General features: G+C 48.0%; 8 protein-coding genes across 8 annotated transcripts; 4 read left to right on the plus strand and 4 right to left on the minus strand.

The window, feature by feature from the left end:
* Nucleotides 1-48: 48 nt before the first annotated feature.
* Nucleotides 49-1,750, minus strand: BKA55DRAFT_597613 (uncharacterized protein; the record flags this gene model as incomplete). Its single annotated transcript, XM_046196104.1, has 7 exons — nucleotides 49-110; nucleotides 196-259; nucleotides 310-576; nucleotides 628-652; nucleotides 686-790; nucleotides 1,341-1,402; nucleotides 1,454-1,750. 7 exons carry the CDS (start codon nucleotides 1,748-1,750, stop codon nucleotides 49-51), a joined length of 882 nt encoding a protein of 293 aa, XP_046045269.1.
* Nucleotides 1,751-4,244: 2,494 nt separating this feature from the next.
* BKA55DRAFT_679386 (uncharacterized protein) lies at nucleotides 4,245-5,580 on the plus strand (the record flags this gene model as incomplete). Its single annotated transcript, XM_046198168.1, has 6 exons — nucleotides 4,245-4,253; nucleotides 4,531-4,582; nucleotides 4,681-4,827; nucleotides 5,108-5,173; nucleotides 5,227-5,347; nucleotides 5,417-5,580. The coding sequence occupies 6 exons, from the start codon at nucleotides 4,245-4,247 to the stop codon at nucleotides 5,517-5,519; spliced, it is 498 nt and encodes a 165-aa protein (XP_046045270.1). The 3' UTR covers nucleotides 5,520-5,580.
* Nucleotides 5,581-5,949: 369 nt separating this feature from the next.
* Nucleotides 5,950-7,586, minus strand: BKA55DRAFT_597614 (uncharacterized protein; the record flags this gene model as incomplete). The annotated part of the gene is made up of 3 exons (XM_046196105.1): nucleotides 5,950-6,638; nucleotides 6,690-7,384; nucleotides 7,459-7,586. The coding sequence occupies 3 exons, from the start codon at nucleotides 7,584-7,586 to the stop codon at nucleotides 5,950-5,952; spliced, it is 1,512 nt and encodes a 503-aa protein (XP_046045271.1).
* Nucleotides 7,587-9,901: 2,315 nt separating this feature from the next.
* Nucleotides 9,902-12,556, plus strand: BKA55DRAFT_742116 (uncharacterized protein; the record flags this gene model as incomplete). Its single annotated transcript, XM_046201496.1, has 2 exons — nucleotides 9,902-10,089; nucleotides 11,485-12,556. The coding sequence occupies 2 exons, from the start codon at nucleotides 9,902-9,904 to the stop codon at nucleotides 12,551-12,553; spliced, it is 1,257 nt and encodes a 418-aa protein (XP_046045272.1).
* A 733-nt stretch (nucleotides 12,557-13,289) lies between these two features.
* On the plus strand, nucleotides 13,290-15,151 carry BKA55DRAFT_543780 (Alpha/Beta hydrolase protein; the record flags this gene model as incomplete). Its single annotated transcript, XM_046190634.1, has 5 exons — nucleotides 13,290-13,550; nucleotides 13,600-13,828; nucleotides 13,878-14,699; nucleotides 14,748-14,942; nucleotides 14,994-15,151. The coding sequence occupies 5 exons, from the start codon at nucleotides 13,290-13,292 to the stop codon at nucleotides 15,149-15,151; spliced, it is 1,665 nt and encodes a 554-aa protein (XP_046045273.1).
* A 1,131-nt stretch (nucleotides 15,152-16,282) lies between these two features.
* Nucleotides 16,283-18,110, minus strand: BKA55DRAFT_652033 (ClpP/crotonase-like domain-containing protein). The gene is made up of 6 exons (XM_046197328.1): nucleotides 17,451-18,110; nucleotides 17,200-17,330; nucleotides 17,100-17,129; nucleotides 16,927-17,043; nucleotides 16,693-16,873; nucleotides 16,283-16,638 (listed from the first exon to the last, which is right to left on the minus strand). Exons 1-6 carry the CDS (start codon nucleotides 17,638-17,640, stop codon nucleotides 16,511-16,513), a joined length of 777 nt encoding a protein of 258 aa, XP_046045274.1. The 5' UTR covers nucleotides 17,641-18,110; the 3' UTR covers nucleotides 16,283-16,510.
* A 1,001-nt stretch (nucleotides 18,111-19,111) lies between these two features.
* On the plus strand, nucleotides 19,112-22,340 carry BKA55DRAFT_521558 (uncharacterized protein; the record flags this gene model as incomplete). The annotated part of the gene is made up of 6 exons (XM_046188519.1): nucleotides 19,112-19,673; nucleotides 19,732-19,857; nucleotides 19,909-19,991; nucleotides 20,040-20,143; nucleotides 20,194-20,478; nucleotides 20,531-22,340. 6 exons carry the CDS (start codon nucleotides 19,112-19,114, stop codon nucleotides 22,338-22,340), a joined length of 2,970 nt encoding a protein of 989 aa, XP_046045275.1.
* Nucleotides 22,341-22,723: 383 nt separating this feature from the next.
* On the minus strand, nucleotides 22,724-25,571 carry BKA55DRAFT_579172 (fungal-specific transcription factor domain-containing protein). Its single transcript, XM_046193812.1, has 3 exons — nucleotides 25,096-25,571; nucleotides 23,193-25,046; nucleotides 22,724-23,144 (listed from the first exon to the last, which is right to left on the minus strand). The coding sequence occupies exons 1-3, from the start codon at nucleotides 25,245-25,247 to the stop codon at nucleotides 22,886-22,888; spliced, it is 2,265 nt and encodes a 754-aa protein (XP_046045276.1). The 5' UTR covers nucleotides 25,248-25,571; the 3' UTR covers nucleotides 22,724-22,885.
* Between the last annotated feature and the right edge of the window lie 324 nt (nucleotides 25,572-25,895).

The raw sequence follows: 25,895 nt of genomic DNA on the forward strand, positions 1-25,895 counted from the left end.
AGCATAGGCGTCAATAGAAAGAATGACAGTTTGGTAGGCCCCAGAAAGTCAGGGATCGCCTCCTCCTGCATAGAGAGTATTGCCGCCGCGAGGGTGATGGGCGACACAACCTGCAAAGGTATATTAGCACATTTACGCACGCATCGTCTCCCGAGAAACACACGTATAGTAGAAAGCAGCTAAGCACTTGTGTGCTTTCAGCAACTTGGGCCTGCATTCGGGAAATCCTGTATTGTTCGTTGATGTTATGGAGATTCAGCTATGCAGGTAGTGTGAGTACTCTCCCGTGTCATCGTGGCCTTTTCGTACCGTTCTCTCATGCTCATCGCACAGCGTGCGAATGTTGTATAATTCTTTCAAGCAGTTCCTCACCTCCGCGAAAGTCTGCTCAATAGCCACCATTGACTGACGTCCATAGCGTGTTTGCATATGGTCCGGGTAAGTGAAGTTATCCCAGCAGTCGATGGTTGTCTCCAAGCATACGACAAGCTCGGTCAACTTGCGTCTTGCATGTCGAAGCCAGGCCAGTGGCTGCTGAGATTCTTTACTGGCCAATGCAAAGTCAAATTCATCAACCTGTGCAAGAATTAGTTGTGAGTTCGAAATCCGTAGCATTAAAGTTATTACATATGTTTCTACTCTCTGCTTAAACCTTTGTGCTGTGTTCATTCATTCGTCCTTGAACACAAGCAATTGGCATTGAAGAGAGATCAGGAAGTAGTCGTCGGGATTTAAAATTGGTAGATCAGCATCGTGTTTACCGGTGGTAAAGGGGTCGACCTGCATGCCTCTATCACAATAATCTTCAACGCATTGCCTCTCATCTTCAGATTGAAAGTATGTATCGACGAGACAGTAGCCAGTCCAAATTCCGTCGTCCATTGGCGTAATGCACACTGCAATTTGTGCTTGACAAAGGTAGTCGATCGTGGGGGTTGTCGGAGAATTGCCTCGAAGACAGCTCATATTATGAACTTTTCTCAGGGAACTACCATCTCGTCTGAGCCGTATATCTCGTGGCTCATGCTGGGTCAGTTTCCATGAGTAGAAAGGTAAATGGAACGAGAGCTCATATGTAACAAGGCCTTGAGGCTATTTATGGAATGATTTATTTTAACGGAGGTTATTACATGGTGCGTCACGCTTACCTTGGATAGAACTCCTATATAAGGCTGAAAAGCAATATATGAGTATAGAAAGTGTATTAAAGCATTCTTTTGATACCCGGGAGCCGTTGCCATTACACTGACCAATGCATGGCTATCGGGGTTCATGATAAAGCTAGACTTATATCAGCATGGAAGTTTCAAATGACGGTAGAAGCTTGTAGAAGTTCTCACACCAGTCTACGGTCTGTGTTGGGCTTTTTGAAGCCCCCGTTAGATGGCGGCTCGTGGAATCTCTAATATCTCGATTATCACCGATGCTCAATTTTGGAAGAGGAGAAGTTTACTTTTTCCACGAGTCTGGCATACATCCCGTGGGAAGTCAGAGGCTTCCGGTTGCCATTGCTGGTTGAAACTATGCCATTACTGGTTCTATCATCAATAAGACAAGACTTTCTTGATGACAGATTGGAGCTGTTGGACTGTAGTTCTTGAAGCTCGTTTGAGTGGCAGAAATGGTTGACCACTTCGGCTTGATACCTGTGTCTCGGCTCCTTGCCACCATTGGTCATGAACCAATCAACCAAGTTTTTGGCCCCGATCTTTTCAGGATTAGCGTATATATCATTCAAAATCTCAAGCATTCCCTGCGTAAGCTCCGAGCTTTGTTGAAGATTTCCAGGGTCTTTGACTTCCTCGGACTCTGCAGCACTTTTAGCGAGAATCTGATTGTTTATATAGTCAACCAGCTGCACCAGATTATCGTGACTTCTCGCTTTTATTTTCAAGGGGCCGTGTTTATGTCTCTTTGTGGTCGTTTTGTTGCTCATTGCGATCCTAAGAAACTCTTTAGTGGTTTTATATTTATAAATTATCAATAAATGGTTCGCCTTAATACATACCCACAAATAATTCTCTAAAGGGAAAAAAAGAAAAAAAAGGGGAATGGTTGGTAGTACAAGGTTCGATTACGAGTCTCCAAAAGTTCAGATATGTTATGGGTCTTGGGGTGGACGCAACTCTTATATAGGTAGCTAGGCCACTATCAAGGCGACACAGCATATTACGCAGAAGCAAGCAGAGCCTTCACTCGTGCCACTTTACAAGTGCACAAGTTTCACATGGGTAATTCCCATCATGGTTACATTAGACGACATATTAGACGACAGGCAGTGTCACATAATGACATCGATCAAACTTGAAACTTAAGACGATACGACACGTATTGAAATTGAATCCAGCCTATGCAATATTTGGCTTCGACGCGTAGTGTCCGCAAGGTGGCCTTCGGGGCTTCTTTCACTGAAGGGGTTTGGGCGCTTGAACAAGGCGAATCTAACACCTCAGCGGATATTTGGCATTTATAACAATGAGTATGTTACTTTATATAACTATCATTCTCAAGACAGCCCTCCCTCCAAGGCTGATAGCAGATCTTATGTCTTTGTCTTCTGACTGGATACATCGACCCAGTCACCCATGGTGTCACCACTGATACTGATCTGAGTATCGTTCTCTGACTGCTTTTCTCTTCTACCTCGCAACGTTGGCATCTCGATTTGTTGCATCTAGTGCATTGGAGAGTGGAAGATTGAATGTGTGATGTCCGGCAACTGCAACATGTCCAAACCCAAAATCGCTTGTTCCTTTTTTCGTTGTCGTAATTGTGAACTCGCTCCCCTGGACACGATGGCATTTCGCTGGTCCAGCCAACTTCCACATAAGGTTTTTTAGCCTGGAATAAAATCGGGCATAGTTGCTAGAAGTGATTGATCAGTTTTTGGCAGTAGGAAGAGATTTCGTTTAATGAATTGTTGAGCTTGTCCATTCTAAGGATGCGAGGTCGCCAGACAAGCTTTTATGGTGCAATAATGACAGTTGTTCCGAGCATCACTGAGGAAGACTTCTAGTGACTGATGCTTGCTCTATTGATGAAACATTCACAGTAAGATCTGTATGTGTTATTCGCCGTTGAGACTTATCACTGAGAGCTTACAATCACCACACAGAACTTGGTAACTCAGACCCATGTTTACAAAAGCCTATCAGATCAATATGCTACATGGCCTTCTAAAACTAAATTAATTAACCCCTATAGCTAAATATTTATATTCATGGATCTTTATTAAAGTTAGATTAGAAAGAATGGCTGCAGTAAGAATATACTTAAGGCAAGTAAAACAGGTAATGAAGAACATTTGAGTCAATAATGCCTGTCCCTGGGTGTATTTTGAGTCGACAATGTCCATCCCTGAATGTGCTGTCGCGGAGTAGCTCGTGAAGCGCCGGCCTCTGTGCTGAATGACCCTGATTCTGGGACTAGGAATGACCGTGAACATGTTCTAGTTAGGCCTAATGTCAGTTATTGGGAGCCAAACTCAGTACTACTCACGGTCAATGTTGGATTATAAAAGTCCTTCTCTCTCGCAATCTCGCATCAACTTGCTTGGTGAAGACAAACCCAACAATACAACTACCTGGAATCTCTTTCAAGACGCCTTAAGAAACCTACAAGTACCTTTCCAAGGATATGGTGGCATTGATCTTGGGCTATTAAGCCCAATCTGATAGTGGGCTACGCCAGCGACATACTATTGCCCCCAATAACAGGAGTTTGCCTTGTGAACCTGTAAGTCTTATAAACTTCCCAATAGCATATCTTCCTTAATTAATATGATGCTAGATATTGAAAAATGAACAAACTGAAAGCTTGAAGAAATGCTAGCAGCAGCAGAACGCTTCTACACCCCAAACCTCTTGCTTATACATTAGCCGTATTGCGTAAAGAAAGATAAGCAAATACTCTGGTTATGGATATGCTGTGGCTACCGGATAACTGGCATTCCTGTGACCCACCTCAAATACCCTGAATGAAATAAAGCACGCTGTCAATATTGCAATCTCTATAAGAAAGACAGCTCGGGAACGAATCTCAGATAAAGCGCGAAGCCTTTCTTGGAGAACATATTGCGAAGTTTGGATTCTCTCCGGTAGGACGTGGCGATGCTTTGGCCAAAGTTTGGAACTCGACGATTGCTTGTTAGTACAGAGACCAGGTAAAGACGGCATTAGTGAAAACTCATTATAAAACAATCATAAATTTTACAATGCTTTGCTTATCAATGTGACCAAGTACCTATGTTCATGGTAAGAGAAAGACAGTAACACAATACGAGACATAACAAGACACAACTTGACATAACCTAGCATGATACGATATAATACAATGCCATTTAAAGTTTAACTGTGTATGTAACTGGTAGTTGTTTCTATTTGGTGCCATCTCGAGGTAATTTCCTCGCCTGCCTTCGCCTGCCTTAGTTTTGCTGTACTGAAGACCCCCTCTCCTGTTCTTACTGTATTTCCCTCTTGTACACCCTCCATCGCTCAACTCCTACGTTTTTCACAGCCCTCCAAATCATAGCGCAGGAAATCCAAGCTACTCCAAACTGCAATCTTTCAACATCCGTCGTTTGGTGAGTTCCCTTTGCCTCCGAGGTTTCTGTCGACCGACATCTCGGTCGTGCTTGGTCCATCCCCGATTCCAAGCACTCTCAGCTGACCTGTCGTACAGCAACACAAACAAACAGAGGAAGATCAACTTATCACCTCATCAATCGAACAGATCAAGACCTTCGAGAGCATGGGTATCTAGCAGGGGAATATCCAGTCCACCGCTTCCACCGCTTCCGCCGCCTCCGCCGCCTCCTCGGCCGCTGCTGTAAGTATATTCTCCTTCTTTTGAGTACTGGATTTGTTCTGAAACGCCTGGATAGAGCTCATCGTCCATCCCTTCGGGGGTTCAAAAGGTATGTCACTCTGGGAAGCTGTTCTCTTACATCTATCTACATATATCAAATCTCTCTATATTCCATTGTTTTAACAATCAATCTCACTAACCCATTGAATCTACAGCCGAGTCGAAATGTCAGTTCAAGTTCTCTCCTCACGATCCAACTAACGTTCATTCACCCATACTAAACTACTGTGTCAAACTTCAGCTGCTATTGATGACAAGACCAAACTGACAATATTTCTCTTTCTAGCACGCCTTCGCCTTGAAGACCGTAAGTGCATGCCCAATAATCTAACACTGAACAATGCACTGACACTTTTATAGTGGCACTTAGCTCGGGCCAACGTAAGACCGATGGATTGCAGTACACAATCTGGATATACACCGACCTCAATGCGTGTAGAAGAAGCAGGATGAGAAACGGGTCATGGAGGCCCAGCTCGCTGTAAGTTCAATTGTATCCCTAGTGTATCTTAACATATCGAGCCATGGAACAATTGCTAATATATTTCAGGGACTCGAAAAAGACATCTCAAGTCGGCTGCCTCGGCCGCAACCGTGAGCACAAGTCTGCAAAAACTCTACGATCAGGAATCCACGGCAAATGGCGCACATGATTGGGGTCACAGTGTTGTGAAGATGAAGATGGCGACTACAAGGACCAATGTTTAGGCCGAGAAAAAATAAACCCCTCAAACTTTAGGCTCTGTTCATACTAAACTCCCCTAAAGCTGGTCTTACCTAAAGCTGGTCTTACCTAAAGCTGGTCTGAGATTTCCGCAACCTAAGTAGGTATCCAAGGATCGAGGTCTCATGTTCTTGCATGCCTCGAGCGTAGTGACTTGTCAGGAGGGCCAGATGAACAGTTAAACTTGTATATTCAGGCTTTGCCGTACCGCTCCCTTCCTCGTAGATTTATATCCAATTACATTCTCTATTTATACACCTTACTCCCATGTATTGATCTCCAAACTGTAGACATGGGGAATTGAAACGCCGATCGACACTGTAAAGCACAAAACTCCAGCACTAAAAAAGAAGAAGCGTCTACCAAGGCATACCGTTTTGCTTGATCAGATCATCCTCGGAAGTCTTGAAGCTCTCCGACTCCTTGAGGAACTGCTTGTGGAAAGTCTCGAGGAGAACACCAGGGAAGACAGCACCGACGGCCTGGACAAGACGGTCCTCCTTGCCGATCCAAACGTGCTTGATGAACTTTCCGTCGCAGCCTGAGTTGCTCTCGGGAAAGCCGTTGGCCTCGGTACAAGGCAGGGAGAGAATATCATCGGGATACTCGTAGCGGATGAATGTGCCGAAACCGCCCTGGTCGGTCGGTTGCCAGCCCTTTCTGTTGCGGAACTCAGTGCAGCCGGGGAATTTGCCGCCGTCGTTGGCACAGTCATCCCACTCCTTGAAGATCTCGTATGTCTTGTTCTTGTTCTGCATGATCATGAAACCAGTGTTCAAGAACAGGTTTCCTCGTCGGTCGCGGTTATGCTGGGTGTCAGGATCGAAGGGAAGGGCGAGGGAGTTGTTCTGGGGAGAAATGCTCCAGTAGTTCATGAGCCACTCGAGGGGAAGGTCGAGACGGTTGAAGAGAGCGTCGGAGTCGATGAAGACACAAACGTCGTGCTTCTTCAGAACCTGCGAGAGGACGGAGGGCTTCTTCCATGAATCGCGACGGTCGGGGTAGCCGTTGATCTTGATGTGGTAGTACTGGTATCCGTGGATCTTGGCTATTGAGACATTAGTAAACAGCGAGCACTGGGGTTAAACGAAGGACGTACAGTAAACCCAGTGGTTCAGTGTACCACCGGATGGGCCGTGGACTTCTCGGCTCTTGTTCCACGTCATTTCGTCAGACCAGATCTGGCCGGGCTTATCGAAGCGACGACTCTCGAGATCGATGATGCAGAGCTTCTTGCCGAGGGGCTTGGTCCAGATGGGCTTGTCGGAGGGGAGCTTGGAGGGCCAGTGGCCGTAGGGGTAGTATTCGGGATCGTTGACCTTTACGGCGGGCTTGATCCATTGGTCGGGTGTGAAGGCATCAAGGTTAGGACCGGTGGGCGCTTCGGGAATCGCGGGAGCTTCAGGGATTTCTTCGGCTTCGGTTTCGGGGACGTCCTCTTCTTCATGTTCGTGGTCGTGCGCTTCTTCGTGCTCATGGTCATGCTCTTGCTCTTGCTCCTGCTCCTGCTCGGCAGCGGGCGAGACAGCAGCGGGTGAAGCAGCAGCGGGAGTAGGAGAAGCATTCGCAGCCAGCTCCTCAGCCTCGGCCATCTCCTCGGGATCACTGGGCTCCTCCGCAGGGTCAACATCAGGCTTATCAGGCGTAACAGCATGGTGATGCTCCTCCGGCTTTGGCGTCTCAGCTACGACCTCAACAGCGGGCGTCGCACCAATCTCTTCATCTTCGCCGGGTACGAAAGTCGGGGCAGCAGCGGCGGCTTCTTTCTCGGGGACAAAAGGCGCAGGCTCGTCGCTGTTCAAAAAAAAGGGTAATTGTCAGATAAAGTTTCGTCGCTGCGAAAGAGGGGGAAAAAGGCAAAAGCTTACACTCCGCTCTTTACGGCTGATGTTGTGTCGGAGGGAGACTTGAGGTGGAAATGCGCGAGACCGAGAAATATGGTGACGAAAACGACGGCGGCCAAGAGCACGGCTCTGTTTGACCTTGGAACGGTCATTTTCGGCGATCGGACGATTAATTGCTGTGTGATGATAAAGAATGTAAGAGAACGAATGTCGGAAAGCAAGAAAATAAAAAATAAAACAAAGTGAAGAAAGAAGTGACAGACAGCTGAGCTCAGAGAGGGGGGAAAAGGGAATAGAGACAGACCCCTGACTCTCTTTTTAACCAGGGGGTTCTTACTTTAGAATTTAGATACAGTATCATTTTCTCTCCCTACCGTAACGATCTTGTTGTGCTTGTCTCAGTACAGGTAGCGCTTCATAACGGTTGGTCAAGGCTTGACGCCTCGTTGATCCACTGTAATCAATCTCTGACGACGCCTGGAGGCGAAAATAGGGGACTTTGAGGCCACGATAGTTGAGAATTAACCTTGTTGTTGTATTTCTGATGAGTGTTATTCCGCCGCTCAGATTGATAGAATGGAGGATTGTCTTCATAAGGTTATTATTAGAATCTCTACTCGTGGTGATACTGTACTGGGCACTGTAGGTTGCACGCGATGCGGGGGTGCTTACGCTTACTTTTGGTGTTGGTCCCTTTAATGGATCCTTTCCGCCAAGCAATTTCTTACCAGATCTCGTCACTTTTTCATCGTGTTTCTGCAAGTGCATCGCCAGAATTGCTCTTCCAAAGGCTTCGCCATCGGTAGCTGAATTATTTGGACTTGAGGCTCACTCTTGCAGCATCAACAGCACTCCCAATCTCACATCATCACCAATGCAGTGCTTGATCACGTGCCGCTACATCGAAAATTACAACCCAAATCAAGCTTTGAATGTTGCAGGGCTGTAACTCTGTTTTCCTCCTCCCGAAACTGCCGTCACTAGCATCAGACTCAACGGTCGGGCGCCGCGGTTTGAGCCAAACCAGCCCTCTGCCTAAAAAACGCCCCTCAAATGTCCACTACCATCGCCAATTGAAGCTTCAAAGTTCAATCACTGAATAGGAGAAATACCCTCCTCCGTCGGTTACTTTTGTCTTCACTGGAGCTGCAAAAGAGGGGGCTCTTTGTTACAGTACGATGCCTCAGCTGAAGCTAAAGACGCCACTTGAAACGGGTTTTAATTGGATGGCTTTGCAGCTCCGCCCCCTTGCTTTGCTGATGATGTTCATGACCGGGAATCATTCCTGTAGGAATACTTCGTGCTCTGGTCTTTGATCATTTCGGCACTGTCATTCTCCATTTGTAAGTCCCAGGAAAAACAACTGCTGTAACGCGCTTCATCTTCAGTGGCCATGGTGATAAGCTGCTCCGATAAACAAGTCCCGATAAACCCCTGGGCTAGCCCTGTCTTTGTCCTCAGATTCTAATCCCTGTCACCTGAAAACGCGTTCTGTCAATAGCGCGCTGGAAGGCCAATCAACGTCCCGCTGTCTGATCCACCCTAAACTAACGATGTTTTGGGCCATGGTCCCTTCACGCTATCGATTTGTTTCAACTCCTTTCTTCACGCTATTGAAGCTATCATCAGTTTTTTGCTGCGTTGGTTCAGGGGCAAATAATTTTTGTACAAAATTTGTGGCTCATTAGTTTCAGGTACTAGCGCCTGTCAATTGTCAATATCCGCAGCGCCGATGCTTGACGATGCCGGCTATAGGGTATGGCAGTCTCGCTATCTGATACCTCAAGAACTGTCTTCAATGTGACCTTCAATCCTACCCAGCTGTGGTCCTAGATATTTCCCAGGAATATTTCGTGTTATAGTTAGTGTCTAATCAGCATCTTTAAGTTAATAAAAGAGCTGAACAGGACTGCATCTGAGCCGCACTCATATCATGTGTTATTTCATCCAGTGGGTATTGTGAATCCGCGTTTCTATACTGAAACCTGACAGTTTGTTTGGTTCTTTGACGAGATCATTACGGGAATTATACAGGCCAGTGAACACCTGAAAAGAATACCAGAGAACTACACAAGCCTACACAGAAGCTAAATATTCCTAAAGCTTTAAGTGTGAAACTGTTAATATAACAAAAATAAGCACTCTTCCTTGTTGGATAACATAGGTACTATCAGATGCAATCAAGAATGCAAGCAGATTTATAGCATGTCGGCAAAGTGACATAATGGCAAAGGTTTCACATGATCTTGCGAAAACTTTCGATCACAAAGAAATTCAAAGGTTAAATAATACACTACAAGCCACCAGCCAACAGAATGTCTGATCAGGATCTAGTAGCAAACTTCTCATCATCAAGCTGAGGTATCTAGGACATTCCCAAATTATGATACGGCGGATGCAAGCCGCTTCCCTCACACAAGTCTCAAATGCTCCTTTGATCAATCAACTCAACTACAATCATTCAACAATGTTGCTTAAGAAGACTCACCCGAAGGCCTGCTATCTCGGAGAGGCCAAGACCACCGCCGTCATGTCTTCGGAAGCAAAGGAGCGGAACGCCTCTCTGCCAGGTCGACCGGCGGCTGCACCTGTGAGTAAAGGTCTGCATAGCGTCGAGCGTTACGTCGGACTCTGTCAGTCTAAGGCTGCCCATCGGTTCTGATTTTTTAGCGAGGGGTTGGATGGGTACTCTGAAGGCCACCGACAACATTCCACTGACTTAAAGACTTCTCAGCCGGCCATGATGCTAGGCTTCCTCATGTAGATCGTGGGATGAGTCCGCTCAACCGTTCAAACGCAAACCGGAGCTACGTTTTACATGAGCCCGTACGGCGATATTTAACATTTCTCTGCGGTTGGTGAGATCGAGGTATTGTCGCTGGTCGGAGAGATCAGCGTGAAGGATTGGGTTGTTTGTCTCTTGGCCTTTCTCATCACAAGGTCACTTCGGTACAAATTTCGACACCCTCTCTAAGCTACTGATAAAGTGAAGAATATCCCCGTGCATATCGAAAAGTACTTTATAGCAATGCTGAACTTAGTTGCATTGTATTACATGAGAGAATTCAAGCATAGCTGGACCTCTTCGACTTTCTTTGACCGCCACAGTCTGCAGTTTCCATATCCGGATCCTGACATGAGTTATGGAAGACCTTCATATGCCATCGAAGAGCAGGCCAAACATGAGGAAGGCCAATGACGAATCAAACTTGCATATTCCCTTCTAACACCATCTTGGTTCTCTGTGCAAAGAACTTATCGAAGTTCAGGGAACTGAGGAGATTAATATATCGTCTTACTAGGTCTTGAAATACATGGCTAAGAGTAATATCAATTACATCATACTGATTACCATCAATTACTACTAGGAATGTCGTGAACGCCCAGACACACCCATTTGAACCTTCAGTTGATTGCACGAGCGGTTGAGATGTTCTTGAACATAATTTGCAGTTGAGACCTGTGGCTGAGAGATTGACCTGGTCCTCTGCGCAACTTATACGCGGTATTGGAATTCGCTTCGCCAGTTAGATCATCAGATTGACTAATGAGAAGTTTAGAGATCTCGACGAAGGAAGTGAAAGCGAGCGCAGAAAGGAAACGGGAACCATCAGACGTCGAGAAACCTGAGGCCGGCATCTCAGGCTTCAAGATTCAGAGAAATTGATAAAAGCAAGTGCTCCATGTTGAAAGAAAGGCTGATGCATAGTCTGACCATTTGTACGGAGAATTTACGATCTGAAACAGGAGCTTACCAAGGTCTCGTTTCGCATCGCCATCCTTATCATTTAAAGCTTGTGTTTCCCATATAAACAAAACAGAATAGGAAGATCAACGCACCATCTGCCGGACCATACTCTTACATACCCAGTAAACTCAATAATTATTTGGCATATAAACTAGGAAAGAAGTCCATAACACCGAGGCAATTCACCATACTCACCTGTTGCCAGCAATGTTGTCTAAGATATCTTTACTCTCAGCATTACTGCCTTCGGTGATAGCAGCGGTAACGACATGCAAACTGCCAAGAACTGATACCCACTTTAGTGTTGGACATGGGTTTCAAGAAGACTGCATTTCTGGAACTGGTACGATCCAGGGTTACATGATCTTTGTCGATTTTTCCGATGCTCAATCACCAGCTTCTGAATCTGTCAAAGAGCTTCGTGATCTTCTTGTACCGGATGCAGCAAAATGGTACCAGACAGCCAGCTATGGCCAGCTTGAACTCAACATTACTGCCGATACCTCCAAATTCTATCGCATGCCCAAATCTGCAGCATCCTATAGGTGGGAAGAAGGCTTCAGTGCTGAACAGCATCTATCTTACATTCAAGATGCCCTCGACGCATACACCAATAATGGCGCGAGACCGCCGCCTGCCGAGACGGACATTCTCTACATCGCGATAACACGCAACAACGACAAGATGACCCGATCACTCGGATCTAGCTTCAGCGTCTCTACACGGAATGGGAAACTCGTCTCCAGGAGAGCTGTCACTTTCGGCGCCGATCCCTACATCTCGTGGGGCTATAAGGCGGTCAATCACGAGACAGGACACTCGATGTGTTTGCCCGACTACTACCCTAATACGCCGGACCTGCCGACTGGTCATTACACTGGAGGATGGAGTATCATGGGAAATGTGGGAGGAGTAGCACCTGATTTCTTTGCCTGGGATAAATGGAGACTTGGATGGTTGGCCGATGAGGCCATTGACTGTGTTCTTGAGCGTGGTACGACCAAGCATACGTTGACTCCTGTTGAGGTTGAGGGAGGCGTCAAGGCTGTTGTTGTTGCTAAGAGTGAGACTTCTGCTTTGGTGGTTGAAGCTCGTGTTGCGAAGGGCGTTGATGGGAATATTTGCGCACCGGGAGTTCTTCTGTATACCGTTGATACAACGCTAGCAACATCGGAGGGTTCAATCAAGGTCCCGGATGCAACGCCCGGATCAAACGGCTGCGGGGATAACAACGGCGTGGAACCATTGAACGACGGAACTTTGTCAATGAATGGCAAGAAGTCGTTTGAAGTCTCGGAATGGGGAGCCAAGGTCATGCTGATTGATGACAAAAATGACCAGTTCAAGATCGAGGTTCAGTACTCAGTATAGTTCAGGCAGCGTTACATTGCAGACGAGAATTTGGGGAGAAATACACATCATCTATTGGCTGCCCTCATCTTGACCTGCAGAATAGATGACATTCACTTTACCCACGAGTCGTGAACTCCGACGGGATTTACGATCATGACTGGTTATAGTCATGACGAGGTAGTATCGGCCAAGTCCCCCTCGGCCAATTCCAGCTCCATGGTTCCATCACTAGTGGTCGAGCTGCCAATTACGGTCCGATCACAAGAACCTTAACGGCCCGTTTGTGGTACCCCATCGATATATCCGGGGTTTCAAGTTTCCCGATGTTTTGCCATTCGAATTTCCAAAAGGTCCCCGCATGTTGTTTATTTGCGATTCCCCATGGGGAATGCTCTTGCGTGCATCATTCGACTACGATTCAGGCAAAGGCCACCGAAAGTCGAACGGCAGTTGGCCTCGGCAAACGTGAATATTCGGAATTGTGGTCGAAATAGGGAATGGCATGGCCGTAGCGTGGTATCCTAGCTGATAATATACGTGATGCGTTGAGGTTTTGATGGATTTTATGGGAATTGTTCCGCATGACGTTTCTGTTCTCCGCTCAATGGCACTCTAGCCGGAGCTTTGGTCAATGGGTAGACCATGGCCTTGTTTTTTTTTTTCCAAGACCGTGGGAATAAATAAATAATGTCGAGTTCCACTGATCAGATAGTTCTGAGACTTGAGGAGTGTCACGCCAAGCCTTCTTTTCACTATGCCTTCTCTCTTGAAATTGGCCACTGCGGTTACCCTTCTTACCGAAGGTGTCCTTGGACGACAAGCACCTACTGTGCGAGTCAAGAATGGTACCCTTGAAGGCAAATATGTTGCTGGATATGATCAAGATCTCTTCCTCGGTGTTCCTTTTGCTCAACCTCCTGTCGGACAACTTCGTCTTCAGAACCCTCAGCCTCTGAATGAGACTTTCAAAGTCAAGAAGGTTACCAAGTATGCTGACTCTTGTGTTGGTTATGGAGTGAGTCAACCTTTTCATGGTCGTCTGAAGCCTCACTGACATCGTGTAGAACAGCCCTGATCAGGGTCCTGCGACTTTCAGCGAGGACTGTTTGACTTTAAATATCGTCAGACCTGCCATGTTCAAGGGCAATAAGAAGGGAAAACTCCCAGTTGGTGTCTTTATCCACGGTGGAGGCTGGACCATGGACTTTAGCGCCAACGGTGTTTACAACATGAGCTTCATGGTAGAAGAGTCAGTCAAGATGGGCAAGCCCTTCATTGGAGTCTCCGTCGACTGTAAGTTGATCAGCCTGAAAGACTTGGACCTGTGATTGACAATTAGCAGACAGACTTTCTTTCTGGGGCTTCATGGCCAGCCAGGACATCCTTGATGCCGGAGTTGCTAACCTCGGCTTGAAGGACCAGCGCATTGCTCTGCACTGGGTTAAGGAGAACATCGCTGCCTTTGGCGGTGACCCCTCCAAGGTCACCATCTTCGGTGAGAGTGCTGGTGGCGGTAACGTCGGCTACCAAGCCATGGCCTACGGAGGCGTTGACGAAAAGTTGTTCCGTGGTATCATCGCCCAATCTGGAGCTGATGGAACTGACATGAAGAACTACACCGCGCCTCAGCAACGTTACGACACTATTGTCAAGGCTGTTGGCTGTGACAAGGAGTCCGATATGCTTGCCTGCCTCCGTCAAGTCCCCTTTGAGAAGCTCAATGCGACAAGCACCAAGATCCAGGGCAGCTTCTACCCCGTTGTTGACGATGACTTTGTCCCCGACTATCCCTCCAAGCTTCTCGCCAACGGAAACTTCACCAAGGTACCACTCATGGCTGGAACCAATGCCGATGAGGGTAGCTTCTTCGGCATGCCTGGCGTCGATTCATCCGAGGAGGCTGCTGCTCGCCTTCGAGCCACTGGCCTCGATACAGATACAATTGAGACACTCCTGGCTCTGTATCCCAACATCGACGCTCTCGGAATCCCCTCTGGTTACCGTTACAAGCCTAGCGATCCTGTCAAGAAGCAGTTCAAGCGATGGGCTGCTCTGCAGGGTGATCAGCTCTTCATGTCGTGGAGACGTGCGCGAACTGATGCTTGGTCTAAGCATAACGTGACTTCATATGCGTACCTGTTTGAGTCACCTAACACCAACATGCGTAAGTATATTCCTCATAGATTTTGACTGCGACGGTTTCACTGACAAGGGGCCGCAGCCGACTATATCGGAACTCCTCACTTCGTCGAGGTCGCTTATGTCTTCTACAACTTGCTCGGCCAAGGCTACGGCAAGGGTCAAGGCCCTCTCGTCAACGCATCCAAGGAGGTTCTTGAGCTTGCCAAGCTGGTCAGCCATATGTGGATCAGCTTCATCACCGAGCTCAACCCCAACGAACACGGAAGTAAGTCTTTCATATCACCTACATATAAAATATTGAAACTAACCTTCACAGTTAACGGTGTTCCTGAGTGGCCTACTTTCAACAATGGTGGTGGCTATGGCGAGCACTTCTACTTCAATCCCAATGGCTCGATGGCTCAGCCTGATACTCTCCGACTGGCCGGTACTACTTTCATGAACTCGGTTTCCGCGGATCAATACGGAAGGTAATCTAGAAAGGTATCTCCTCTAATTTTCTTCACTTATATACTTAACGCTCTCTCTACGAAACGAGTTGAGGTACAAATCTTGGCATAGTATCAATATCACAATATTTCTCATACGCACTTTATCCACAGTGACACCCCGCCGCGGCAAGATCTCATTAGCCAAAGCACGGCTCAGAGAGAGGTCTTTTCCATTTATTTAAGGTTCAAGGCTGCATTAATGGGTGTTGCATTGAAGACTATCGAAAGCCCATCCCAAAGTCAATCAATATGCGCGAACAAGATACCCTGGGCATTTAAGTACACCCACCAATGGCGAATTGAGTTTATACCAGGGGCTCACCACGAGCTATTGCTACCTAGTCCCGGCGTGGCGTTGAATAAGACGATGAGATGCGGGAGGATCACCCTAGCTTGGAGTATAAATCGTACGACTCGGCATGGGCAAATGTAGTAATTGCACGCGAATTACGCAGTCCTTCGTGTTGGTCCATGGGAGTTTAATCAATTTGCATCGTGGCTTCAAGCCTGCATATGGCCACGAGAAATCATCGTTGGTTGACAACAGCTTAGCATTTGTGCCAACAGGGTATTGATGCGCGCTTTGACAGGATCCTTGCCATGACAGCAAATCAAAGAATCCTCTGAAGGGCGTTGGTCGAGACTGGATTTAGTATGACCTTCTTGCTTAAACGACGTTACATCTCGATTATACGTGCCGTGCCGGACCATGTGTTGGCATGCAGCTAGATTTTTTCGACAGATCCGGTCCAACCCTAGACCCTTGCATCCGTCTGCCTCCTGGTTGACAGTCATGGCCCAACGTTGCATGAGGCTTGAAAGCTTGCAGGATCCGTGGAATGGCTTCCGGGCTTGACTTGCGTATGTCGTCCACCGAGGCGAAACGGGGTGGCGTTTAGTAGTGCACGATACACGTTGGCATGAACATGCAATCACCTGACATCCATGAGGGAATTTGAGACATGGCTGAACCTACCAATGCCAAAGTCTGACATCTAAGAAGAATGGATAATCATTGCAGGAGCAGCAGAGTGCGTACACAAGTGTTGGAAGGTTGGCAGGTTGGCAACCTCAGTGCCGAGCTTGAGTGATGGAGCAAAGAAGAATTTGAGAACTGAGCAATCAGATTCGGTCAAGGCCAACCAGGCTGGACAATTGATAATCAATGATCGACAACATCGTCAACTGACAGCAAAGCTTGGCAGCACGGGATCGCCCAAGAAAATACAGGCATATGCCGCGCACTATGACATGTCCCGACAGAAACATACACTTTGAACGTTAACTATCATCACCGCGTCATGCATGTACTGCCACTTTACAAAAGGACCAACGCGTACAGTTACCTAGGCCCCCATTCTGGTTTCCTCTTCTCCAAGAACGCCCTGACACCCTCTCGCTTATCCCCCGTTCCAAACGCAAAGTAATACAAACTCCTCTCAAACTCATGATCGGCCCCCAAATCATCAGCTGTGATAAATATGTTAGTCAACGTGACACGCGAACTACATGATGGTCACTTACATCTACAAATAGCCTCTTTAGCCAAGCCCAGCGCCGTGGGGCTCAGTGCCGCAAGCGTCGATGCATGATCCTTCACAACGTGCTCGAGGACTTTGCCGCTCTCATACAGCTGTGTGACAAGACCCACAGACCGGGCCTCTTCCGCTGATATGGGCTGGCCAAGGAGGATCATCTGCATGGCCTATATCACGCATGTCAGCACATGGTAACACGAGGTTTGGGGGAGGGAAATACCTTGTACTTTCCTACTGCGTTGGTCAGACGCTGTGTGCCACCCGCGCCAGGGATAAGACCAATCTTTACTTCTGGAAGACCGAAGCGGCTTCCGTCCGCGGAAAAGATCAGGTCACACTGAAGACGTCAGCAACCCACGGGTTCCGTCCACGGAAAGAACAAGCCCAACTCACCATGAGAGCAAGCTCAAAGCCCCCGCCGAGCTGTCAATCCCCAGCAAAAATATCGTCAGCCTATCTTCAACCAATAGCTCGGGTAAAAAACTAAACTCACCGCCATTCCCTCAACAGCAGCTATCAAGGGCTTGCGCACGGCCTGCATCCCCGAGCAAAGCTCCGCCAGATAGCGGCAGCCCCGCGCGTCTTCCGCATCGAGCCGCGAGATCTCCCCGATATCAGCTCCCGCTAAATTATTGGTACGTCAGTTCCAGTTCAGCTTAGCCCTGCCACTAGAGCGTGACAAGTGCCGGGGGTATATCCCTGTGGCGTGTGGATTCTCTCATGGATATGGGTAGGGTACAGTACCGCAGAAGAAAGAAGAGCTGCCGGTGATGACAATGACTCGCACACCATCGTCCCTGGAAGCCGTGTTCAGCTGTTCCAGAAACACGGTAATGAGCTCCTGCGAGAGGGCGTTTCGTTTGGAGGGTCTGTTTAACGCGAGGACGCGTACACCGTCTGCAGGCGTGGACGCAAGGACCAATTGCTCATCCATGACCAGATCAATATCGATGACAGAATCGTAAGAGAAAAGATGTAGCTGAAAACACTGCACTTGGCAAGATTGACTCTGCTGCTTGCCTTGTCGGGTTGCGTTGGATCAAATAGTTCGGGTACGTCAATAACGCGACCTTAGCCGCGTCGATCACTTAATCGATAGTGGAGAACAAAGTGTCTTTGATTCAACTGAGACACGGCTGGGATCAACCAGCAAAAAGCAACGAGCAACTGCAGCTGCACTGCAGGGAGTGAGACAGTGCAGATTTTTGGTGTTGGCTGAGGCATTTCGAAAGGGCGGTGGTTGGGGACTAATTCCACGTCGGGAAGTATTGGTGAAAATCTCGTAGTTTGCTGCCTCTCATGTCGATCTTGGTGTCTGTCATTCCGTTGGCTTGGTCCAAGTGTCGAGCCGTTCGCATACTTAGCTCTTAGACCCGATGATCTTTTGTTGAGTAAGATTTGACTGATAGATTCGGTGAGTCTTTAGAAAACCTGTTCAGAAGCTTTCAAATACTTGTTTTTCTTTATATTTTAATACGATATAGGTGATGAGTAAGCTATCTGTCATTTAGGCTTATCTTGAATAACCTCATTTGAAAGCGGCACAGCTTACCACCAACTCCACCTCATATCATCTCGGCTCATGTGAGATTTTGCAGATGCCGAAGTCAGATCCTGCAGTTCCCGCAGAACCCGCGTGCTAGACATGTCTTGGCCAACCCTTGTATCCGCAGCCACGGAACCATGACCATGGCAGATCGCTCTCTACATGCGGGCCTGCGGGCCTACGGTACGTACGTACGTACGTACATCTACTGTACCTACAGGGGTACGCACGCAGACCACATCACACGCCTCGTTGTTCCTTTCGGTCAAAGTTCTCGATGAGTTCAGGTACATACTTACTTACCTAACTGGGACCAACGGACCAAAGAAAACGAATTCTTGCCCCATCTGTCATGTGGCATACCTGATGAGCTGTCCCTCTTTTCGACGCTATCTGGAACTACATGCCTTAGCTTGGCAGATGGTTTCTTGTTTACCAACAGAATTTTACCGTATTAGGTCGACTCCGGAGTTTCAAGGCGGATCCTTCTTGTATCTCGATAGAGAAAAAAAGACGCATTCTGGGGGCGGCTGGGGGGCGTACTCCTCCGAGGTGCAACTTGAAAGGGCAGCTGACTGGTTAATGATCAAAGGTGCTGGTGTTGGGCCTATCCTGCCAAGCATGACGAGAAGGCTGGGTAGGATTAGGAAAAAGCGGGAGAAGGACTTTGGCTTTATTTAAGAACAGACGTTCTTTTATGTGTGGAGAGATGTTTCTTATGCAACTCCTTAATTTCAAGTCTTTGATGCACAATTTCCCGCCCTCCACGACCTGACTCCTACTCAAGCTATTTGAGTTTTCATCTATTTGGAATTGCACGGCGATCCTCATTTTATCTTGCACACGCCTCAGATCTAGCATGGCATCATCTGTGCTTGACATCTCCTCCCCACGGGGAGCTGCCGTGCCAATCTCGTTTACACGAGGTACATGCAGTCGACCTAGCTTCTCAACTGTCACAGAGGCATTCTTCCATTACGCCACCGCACAGCCTTCGGCAACTGCGGCACGAGATCTATCTGCCGAGCCGGCTGTTGAGATAAGCTATGGTGAGCTTGCTGAACGAAGCACCCGGTTGGCGCAACGGTTACGAAGTCTGGGCGTTATGCCGGGTCATCGTGTGCCGCTTGTTGTCAAGCGTGGTGTTGGTATGTTGGTTGGTATACTTTCTATCTTGTCTTGTGGAGCTCAGTATGTTCCTCTTGATGGAGGTGTAGTGGCGGATGAGACCTTACGGTTTGTGTTACAACAGACCGGAGGAAGGATAGCTTTGTCTTCAAAGGCCACGGCACATCGTATTTCAAACACGGATGTGGCAAATGTTGTCGTCATTGAGGATGAAGACATTAGCAAACAAAGTGTCGAAGGCTTTACTCCAGTGAGTAATCCTGAGGATGGCTGCTATGTGATATATACATCAGGTATGTTGAGATATCGTACACTACTCCTCATAAGACTAACAAGTACTAGGCACAACAGGTACACCAAAGGGAGTCGACGTCACTCACAGCAATGTGACGAACTTATTATGCCAAGCACCAGGCAACTTGGGTATTGGCACAGAAACATGTGTTGGCCAAGTGCTGAACGTCAGCTTTGATATGGGTAAGTATTGAAGTATCCTGGGAGGAAGAAGTAAGCTAACGATGTTTGAAGCTGCTTGGGAAACTCTTGGTTGTCTATCAAATGGAGGAACCTTAGTTCTGCGGGGCTCTGACTGGTCAAAAGCCCTAAAGCAAGTGAGTTCACGTTGTTATCAGTGTCGACCTGGTTACTAACTTCGGTAGATTGACGTTCTCATCTGTACCCCGAGTATTCTCTCAAAGCAGAACCCTCAGGACTTTCCAAGGCTGAAGACCGTTGCCACAGCAGGAGAGCCCAGTTGTCAACAGTCAGTGTCCTCCTTTCACTTTTTTTGTTAACTTCGACTGACCTCTCTAGACTCGCTGACCTATGGGCATCTCATGTCTCATACTTCAACTGCTATGGCCCTACAGAAACCACCATCGTCAACACCATGCACCAGCACCAAGCGGGCCAACCACTCTCCATTGGTAGACCAACACCAGGAAACAATATCTACATCCTAGATGAGTTTCTTGTACCAGTTCCTGTTGGAGAAGTCGGTAATGTCTGGGCTGGTGGTGCAGGTGTAGCTCGCGGCTATGTCGACTTGCCGGATAAAACTGCTGAGAGGTTCAGACCTGATCCCTTCACTCAAGATGGGTAAGTCTCCAACACGAGCAATATTATTACCTAATACTAACTTGAATTTCAGTTCTAGTATGTACAACACTGGAGATCTCTGCCAATGGAACCCCAACGGCACCCTCCATATCCTCGGCCGGATAGACGACCAAGTCAAAGTAAAGGGCTTCCGCGTCGAGCTCGACGGCGTAACAGCCTGCATAAAATCCTGTCCCTCCGTCCAATCCGCCACCGCTCTTCTCATCAACAATGAAATCCACGCCTTCATCACCCCCAGACACTGTCCCATCGCAGTAGTCAAAGCCCATCTCAAGGCCCTGCAGCCATACTACGCCATGCCAACACATTACCACCAACTGGACAGCCTCCCTATGACCGCAAACGGAAAGATCGACAAGCGAGCTTTGAGAATGGGAGAGATGGTGGAGGTTGGGAAACCTCAGCCTGCTGTTTTGCATGCGCGTATGGATTCGAATGCGTCGAGTGCTACGCAGCTTAGTTCTTTCTCTGATGCGAGTGATACGACGCTTATTGATGAGCATCAGTATGATCTTGAGAAGGCTCTTCCTGAGAAGGATATGCCTAAGCATGCGAGGGGATTGCGGCACAGATTACTCATTGTTTATCGCCGCCTGTTCTCCCTTGTTGGGTTGTTCAACATCGGTGCGGTTATCGCTCTTCTCCTGACTGGCATCACCAGAGAATGGATGGGCATCATCACAGCCATCAACCTAGCCACAGCTGTCCTCGTTCGTCAAGAATTCGTTATCAACGCTCTATACACTATCACCTGCAGCGTCCCCAGGACCTGGCCTCTTGCTATCAGGACCCGATGTGCCAAGATCTACCATCTTGGCGGAGTTCACTCTGGTGCCGCCGCCAGTGCAGGGGCATGGCTTTTGGCTACAAACATCGCCGACATTGCTTGCTCGTTTGGAAGCTGTGCCAACTGGGGAAACCTGTCTATTGCTTCGCAAGTCATCTCTTGGATCCTGTCTGTCATGTTTGTTGGCATGATCGGCATGGCTTGGCCTTCTGTCCGCAAGCGGTATCACGACCTCTTTGAGAGAACTCACCGCTTTGCTGGATGGACTATGCTCGCCCTCTTCTGGGTGCAAACAGTACTCTCAGCACATGACAACACACCATCTGGTACTACACTTGGAGAGTCATGTGTCAAGTCCCCTGCTTTTTGGCTTCTCGCTGTAGCGACAGCCAGTGTTGCTTCTTCCTGGTGCTTCCTCCGCAAAGTTCCAGTTGAAGCTGAGAAACTCTCAGATCACGCGATCAGACTTCACTTTGACTACACCGTTCCTGTCAACGGTTCCTTCACTCGCCTCTCTCACAAACCTCTCAAGGAGTGGCATTCCTTCGCCACTATTCCCGCTCCCGAGGCCATCAACGGCCGATCAAAGGGCTACTCCCTTGTCGTCTCCAACGCCGGCGACTGGACAAAGTCCACCATCCAAAACGGCCCTTCTCACATCTGGACACGCGGTGTCCCAACCTGCGGCGTCATGCGCATCGCAACTCTCTTCAACCGCGTTGTCCTCATCGCAACAGGCTCCGGCATTGGTCCTGTTCTCGGACACATCCAAAACCCAACATGTCCAACCCAACTCATCTGGTCAACCAAGAACCCCGAAGAAACCTTCGGAGAGGAAATCTGCCAGACTATCAGCGAGCGCATTCCCAACGCGGTCATCCACGATACTAAGAAGTTCGGGAGACCTGACTTGGTGAAGATGGGCTACAATCTGGTAAAGGGCTTCAAAGCTGAAGCAGTTATTATTATTGCGAATGAGAAGATTACGAAAAAGGTGGTTTATGGATTGGAAACGCGTGGCGTCCCAGCTTATGGTGCTATTTGGGATAGTTAAGTTTGTGACTTTGTGGAGTCTTGAGTTTGGGTGTTTGTATTTGTGTCTCGGTACTTGCGATTGCGACGAGTTTTATGCCGGAAACGATTTTGATACGATGAATGATTACATGTTATGATCTGAAACAATATTCGTCAAGATTGGCGTGCTGGAATGTAGTTGTCCTTGGCGTCGGAGGCTGAGATTGACTTTGGGGCTGGATTGACTTTGAGGTTGACCCGGGACCCCCGTTATAATCCGATTGAGTTCTTAGATCGACGATGAGCTGAAGCGAGAAAATCACGCACGGAGAGGGTGAAGATAACAGACTGTTCCTTCGTTGCAGATCATGTTACTGGGGATCCCAGTCCGGATCATGTTTGACTCAAGCGATGCAGATCACACACTGCGTTTAGGTATCGAGAAATTACCAGCAGCTTTCATTTTTGACTAGACAACATATATGTGTAACATTTTAATACAGAAAACCGCTTCAAAGACATGACTGAACGTGCCGCGAGGCACTCAAATGATCTGAAATGAATGGAACGAAATGAACTTCCCTCCTACACCTGATTGAACGGGGATCCAAAGGCCAACCAATCAGCCTCCGGGTCGGGCACTCCGTTGTTTCTGGTTGGTTCCCGCATCGGCTGTAACTGCAACTGCGACTGGCTACTTGAACTTGCTGATACACGTGGGCAGTTGAAGAATTCAAAGACATCGATACTGTCAAGCTCACTGAGAGACGTAGCTTGTGTTGATGTCGGCTCAAGACCGGAGTGTCGGGCGGTAGATGTAAGTGTGACTAGGTCATATGCACTCCTGCTGTTGTTAATTAAGAAATTACTCGCATTAGATATTTAGACTTACCTTCGCATAGCTGAAAAGTTCATGTCGCCTTGTCGAGATCTCTGAACCAGACGATGAAGAATCTTGGAGTAATTATTCGCAACCTCCCAATGCTGTCCAACATCACGCAACGTATCAATGAAGAAGTCAATCTGAGAATCCACAGGACATCCAACCGTCGCAGCATGAACAAGCAGTAGCCTTGCAGCAACCCAAAGCGAGAATGCAAACGAGGGGCCAAGCAGATTCAGACCATCTGCTTCAAGAACATCCTTCGTGATATCCCCCAAGCTCTGCACAGCCGATAAACATCTTTGCATAGCGTAGTGTGAAGGAACGAAGATGTGAGATCGGACCGTTGGATACGCCGCTGAAGAGTGCAGTCTCACAGCAGCCGTGACGTACGCGCTGTGCAGCATAAACCAATTCGCCACACGGCTCGCAGGATCAGAATGGCACAGAGCCGAGATCTTGCTATACTCACTCGGTAAGCTCTGCAGCCAACCATCCAGCGTCCTGTCCAGGTTGCGATATGTGTTTCGCCATTCAGCCATGTCACTTGATGAAGTGACATCTACGGGTGTTTTGAGAAACTCGTGGATTCTGCTAACGATGACAAGAATCTCACAATGATAAGCAAAGCTGCCGAGGTTTTCGGGCTTGTTGACGAGATATGTCATTATTGGCGATTGTTTCTCATTGTAGGGACTTAAAGAACGTGTTTCAACTGGCACGTTCTTTGAGAAGAGATCATATGAGCAGGGGAGGAAGCGGTTGATCTTTGTGTCGTTGAGGATGAAGTCAAATGTCGGTGTTGCAATGGTTGCGTATCGATCCAGTACGTAGATCATCCAGTACAGTCGCCTTCGCCCCTCGTCTTCGATCCAAGACTCGGGTTTTCCAGCAGTTACTCTGTGAGAAGAAGCTGTATGCGTTATCTCAGATGCCTCTGCCGATAGAAATACACTGCTCTCCTCGCTCAAGCCAAGCTGTCTGACGTTCTGCGCTAGTAGAGACAGAAGATTCCAACCTCTTGGCCCGTTGGACGTCCCCAGCTCGTCCAGAGTAATGATGACAAGAGCTCTCATCGCAGGAATAGTGGTGTGCTCCATGGCGTATAACTGAACTGTATGCTTCGCCACCTTGTGATAATATGAGCTCATCTCTGGTGATAACCTCGGATCCTTCAGAAAACGCAGCGTTGTAGCCACAATCGCGTACAGCAGTATCCGATCAGCTTCCTCCATTGATGTTGAGCCGAAGAAGGTAGCAAAGATGGTTTTCCGCTCAAGGATAGGACACCACGTGTTGCAGTGCTTGAAATAGAGATCTACCAGGCTGTAGATGATGTCGTGCGGCGGTAGATCAATGGTGTATGACTGAAACGATGGATTTCGCCTTACGCCAGTTGGATTTGGCGCGGTACTTGCTTGGCTAGGTGTTGGTGCACTGGCGCCTTGTTGAGCCTGCATCGGCGATTGAATAGTGTTCTGGTTGTTTGCGGGCTGCCATGGACTCGAGATGCCCGGTGATCTCGCCTGCGAGAAAGAAGACTGTCTTGGAAGACTTGTGTTTGGCGTAGGTCTCCCGTCCACTTGTGGCGGTCCATATCCATTAGTTATCGACGGCGATACACCTGGTGACCCAACGGAAGAGTGATCATGAACGATATGCTCCTCCACTCGCCTCCCCAACGCTTGAAGCAGCGCATCAATCCTATTGACCTTTGCCTCAAGCTCAATGCTAAACCCATTGCGCGCAGCACCTGGTTTCTGCCTCTCAAGGTAAACACAAGCTCTGTTATGTCTTGCACACCACGAACACGCAGGTTCAGCCCGATCGCATTTCACCTTACGCGCCTTGCACATCTCACACCTATCGCGACATTTAGACTCATTTCTTAAGCATTACAGAGCGTACATACGATATCTTTTGATGTTTCTCCCTCCTCCTCTTCTTATTAGGCCCCGCACTCGTCAATCTTGACTCGTCGCCGCTTGACCCATCGTCGTTGCTCAGGGTCGAATTTGCCTCTTCCTCAGCGATTGAGGGTCCGCTCATTGACGTGGATGGCATGTCGATCTCTCTCCGCAGAGTCTGGGGAAACAAACTACTGGGGAAAGGAATAAGCAGAAACCTTGCACGGTCTGTTATCTTTTTAGTGGAGGTGAGACGTGTTGTTGGTATTATGAGATGCGACGGAGTAAGGCCGAGCCGCGGGAAGGGGAAGAGAAAATCTGGAGGTGTGACGGAGTGGAGAAGAGTTTAGTTGACTAATACACTGGGTCTAGTGAAGTCAATGGCCAAGCAGAAGCGCTAAATCCATCCACTAACTTAAGCAAAAAGCACTGAATATCACTGCATCAATTGTAACCATTCAATTCAAGTGCCAATGTAATGGAACTACAACACTGTAAAACAGCACAGTAGTCGCGGTCCAGTAGAAATGCATGTGGACAAGAAGCCCGAACGTTGCAGCCGTGATCCCTGTCTAGCTAAAAGCCAAGTACCTTACGTGCTGCTGTTGGTGACAAGGAACTACATCCATGTCATGGTTTCAACAAAGACCTTCTATCTATGGTTAACCTTGAATTGCCGTAACGCATGTGACATGTGCATGTTCGGACCACAAACACCGGCACATGAGGGAAATATCTGTTTCTGTCTTCGTCAATAGCACCGGATCACTCGGGGATTTGACGACAAACATTCCGATCCTTGTCT

The sequence above is a fragment of the Fusarium redolens genome (assembly GCF_020744475.1).
Source record: "Fusarium redolens strain MPI-CAGE-AT-0023 chromosome Unknown BKA55scaffold_16, whole genome shotgun sequence".
Taxonomy (NCBI): domain Eukaryota; kingdom Fungi; phylum Ascomycota; class Sordariomycetes; order Hypocreales; family Nectriaceae; genus Fusarium; species Fusarium redolens.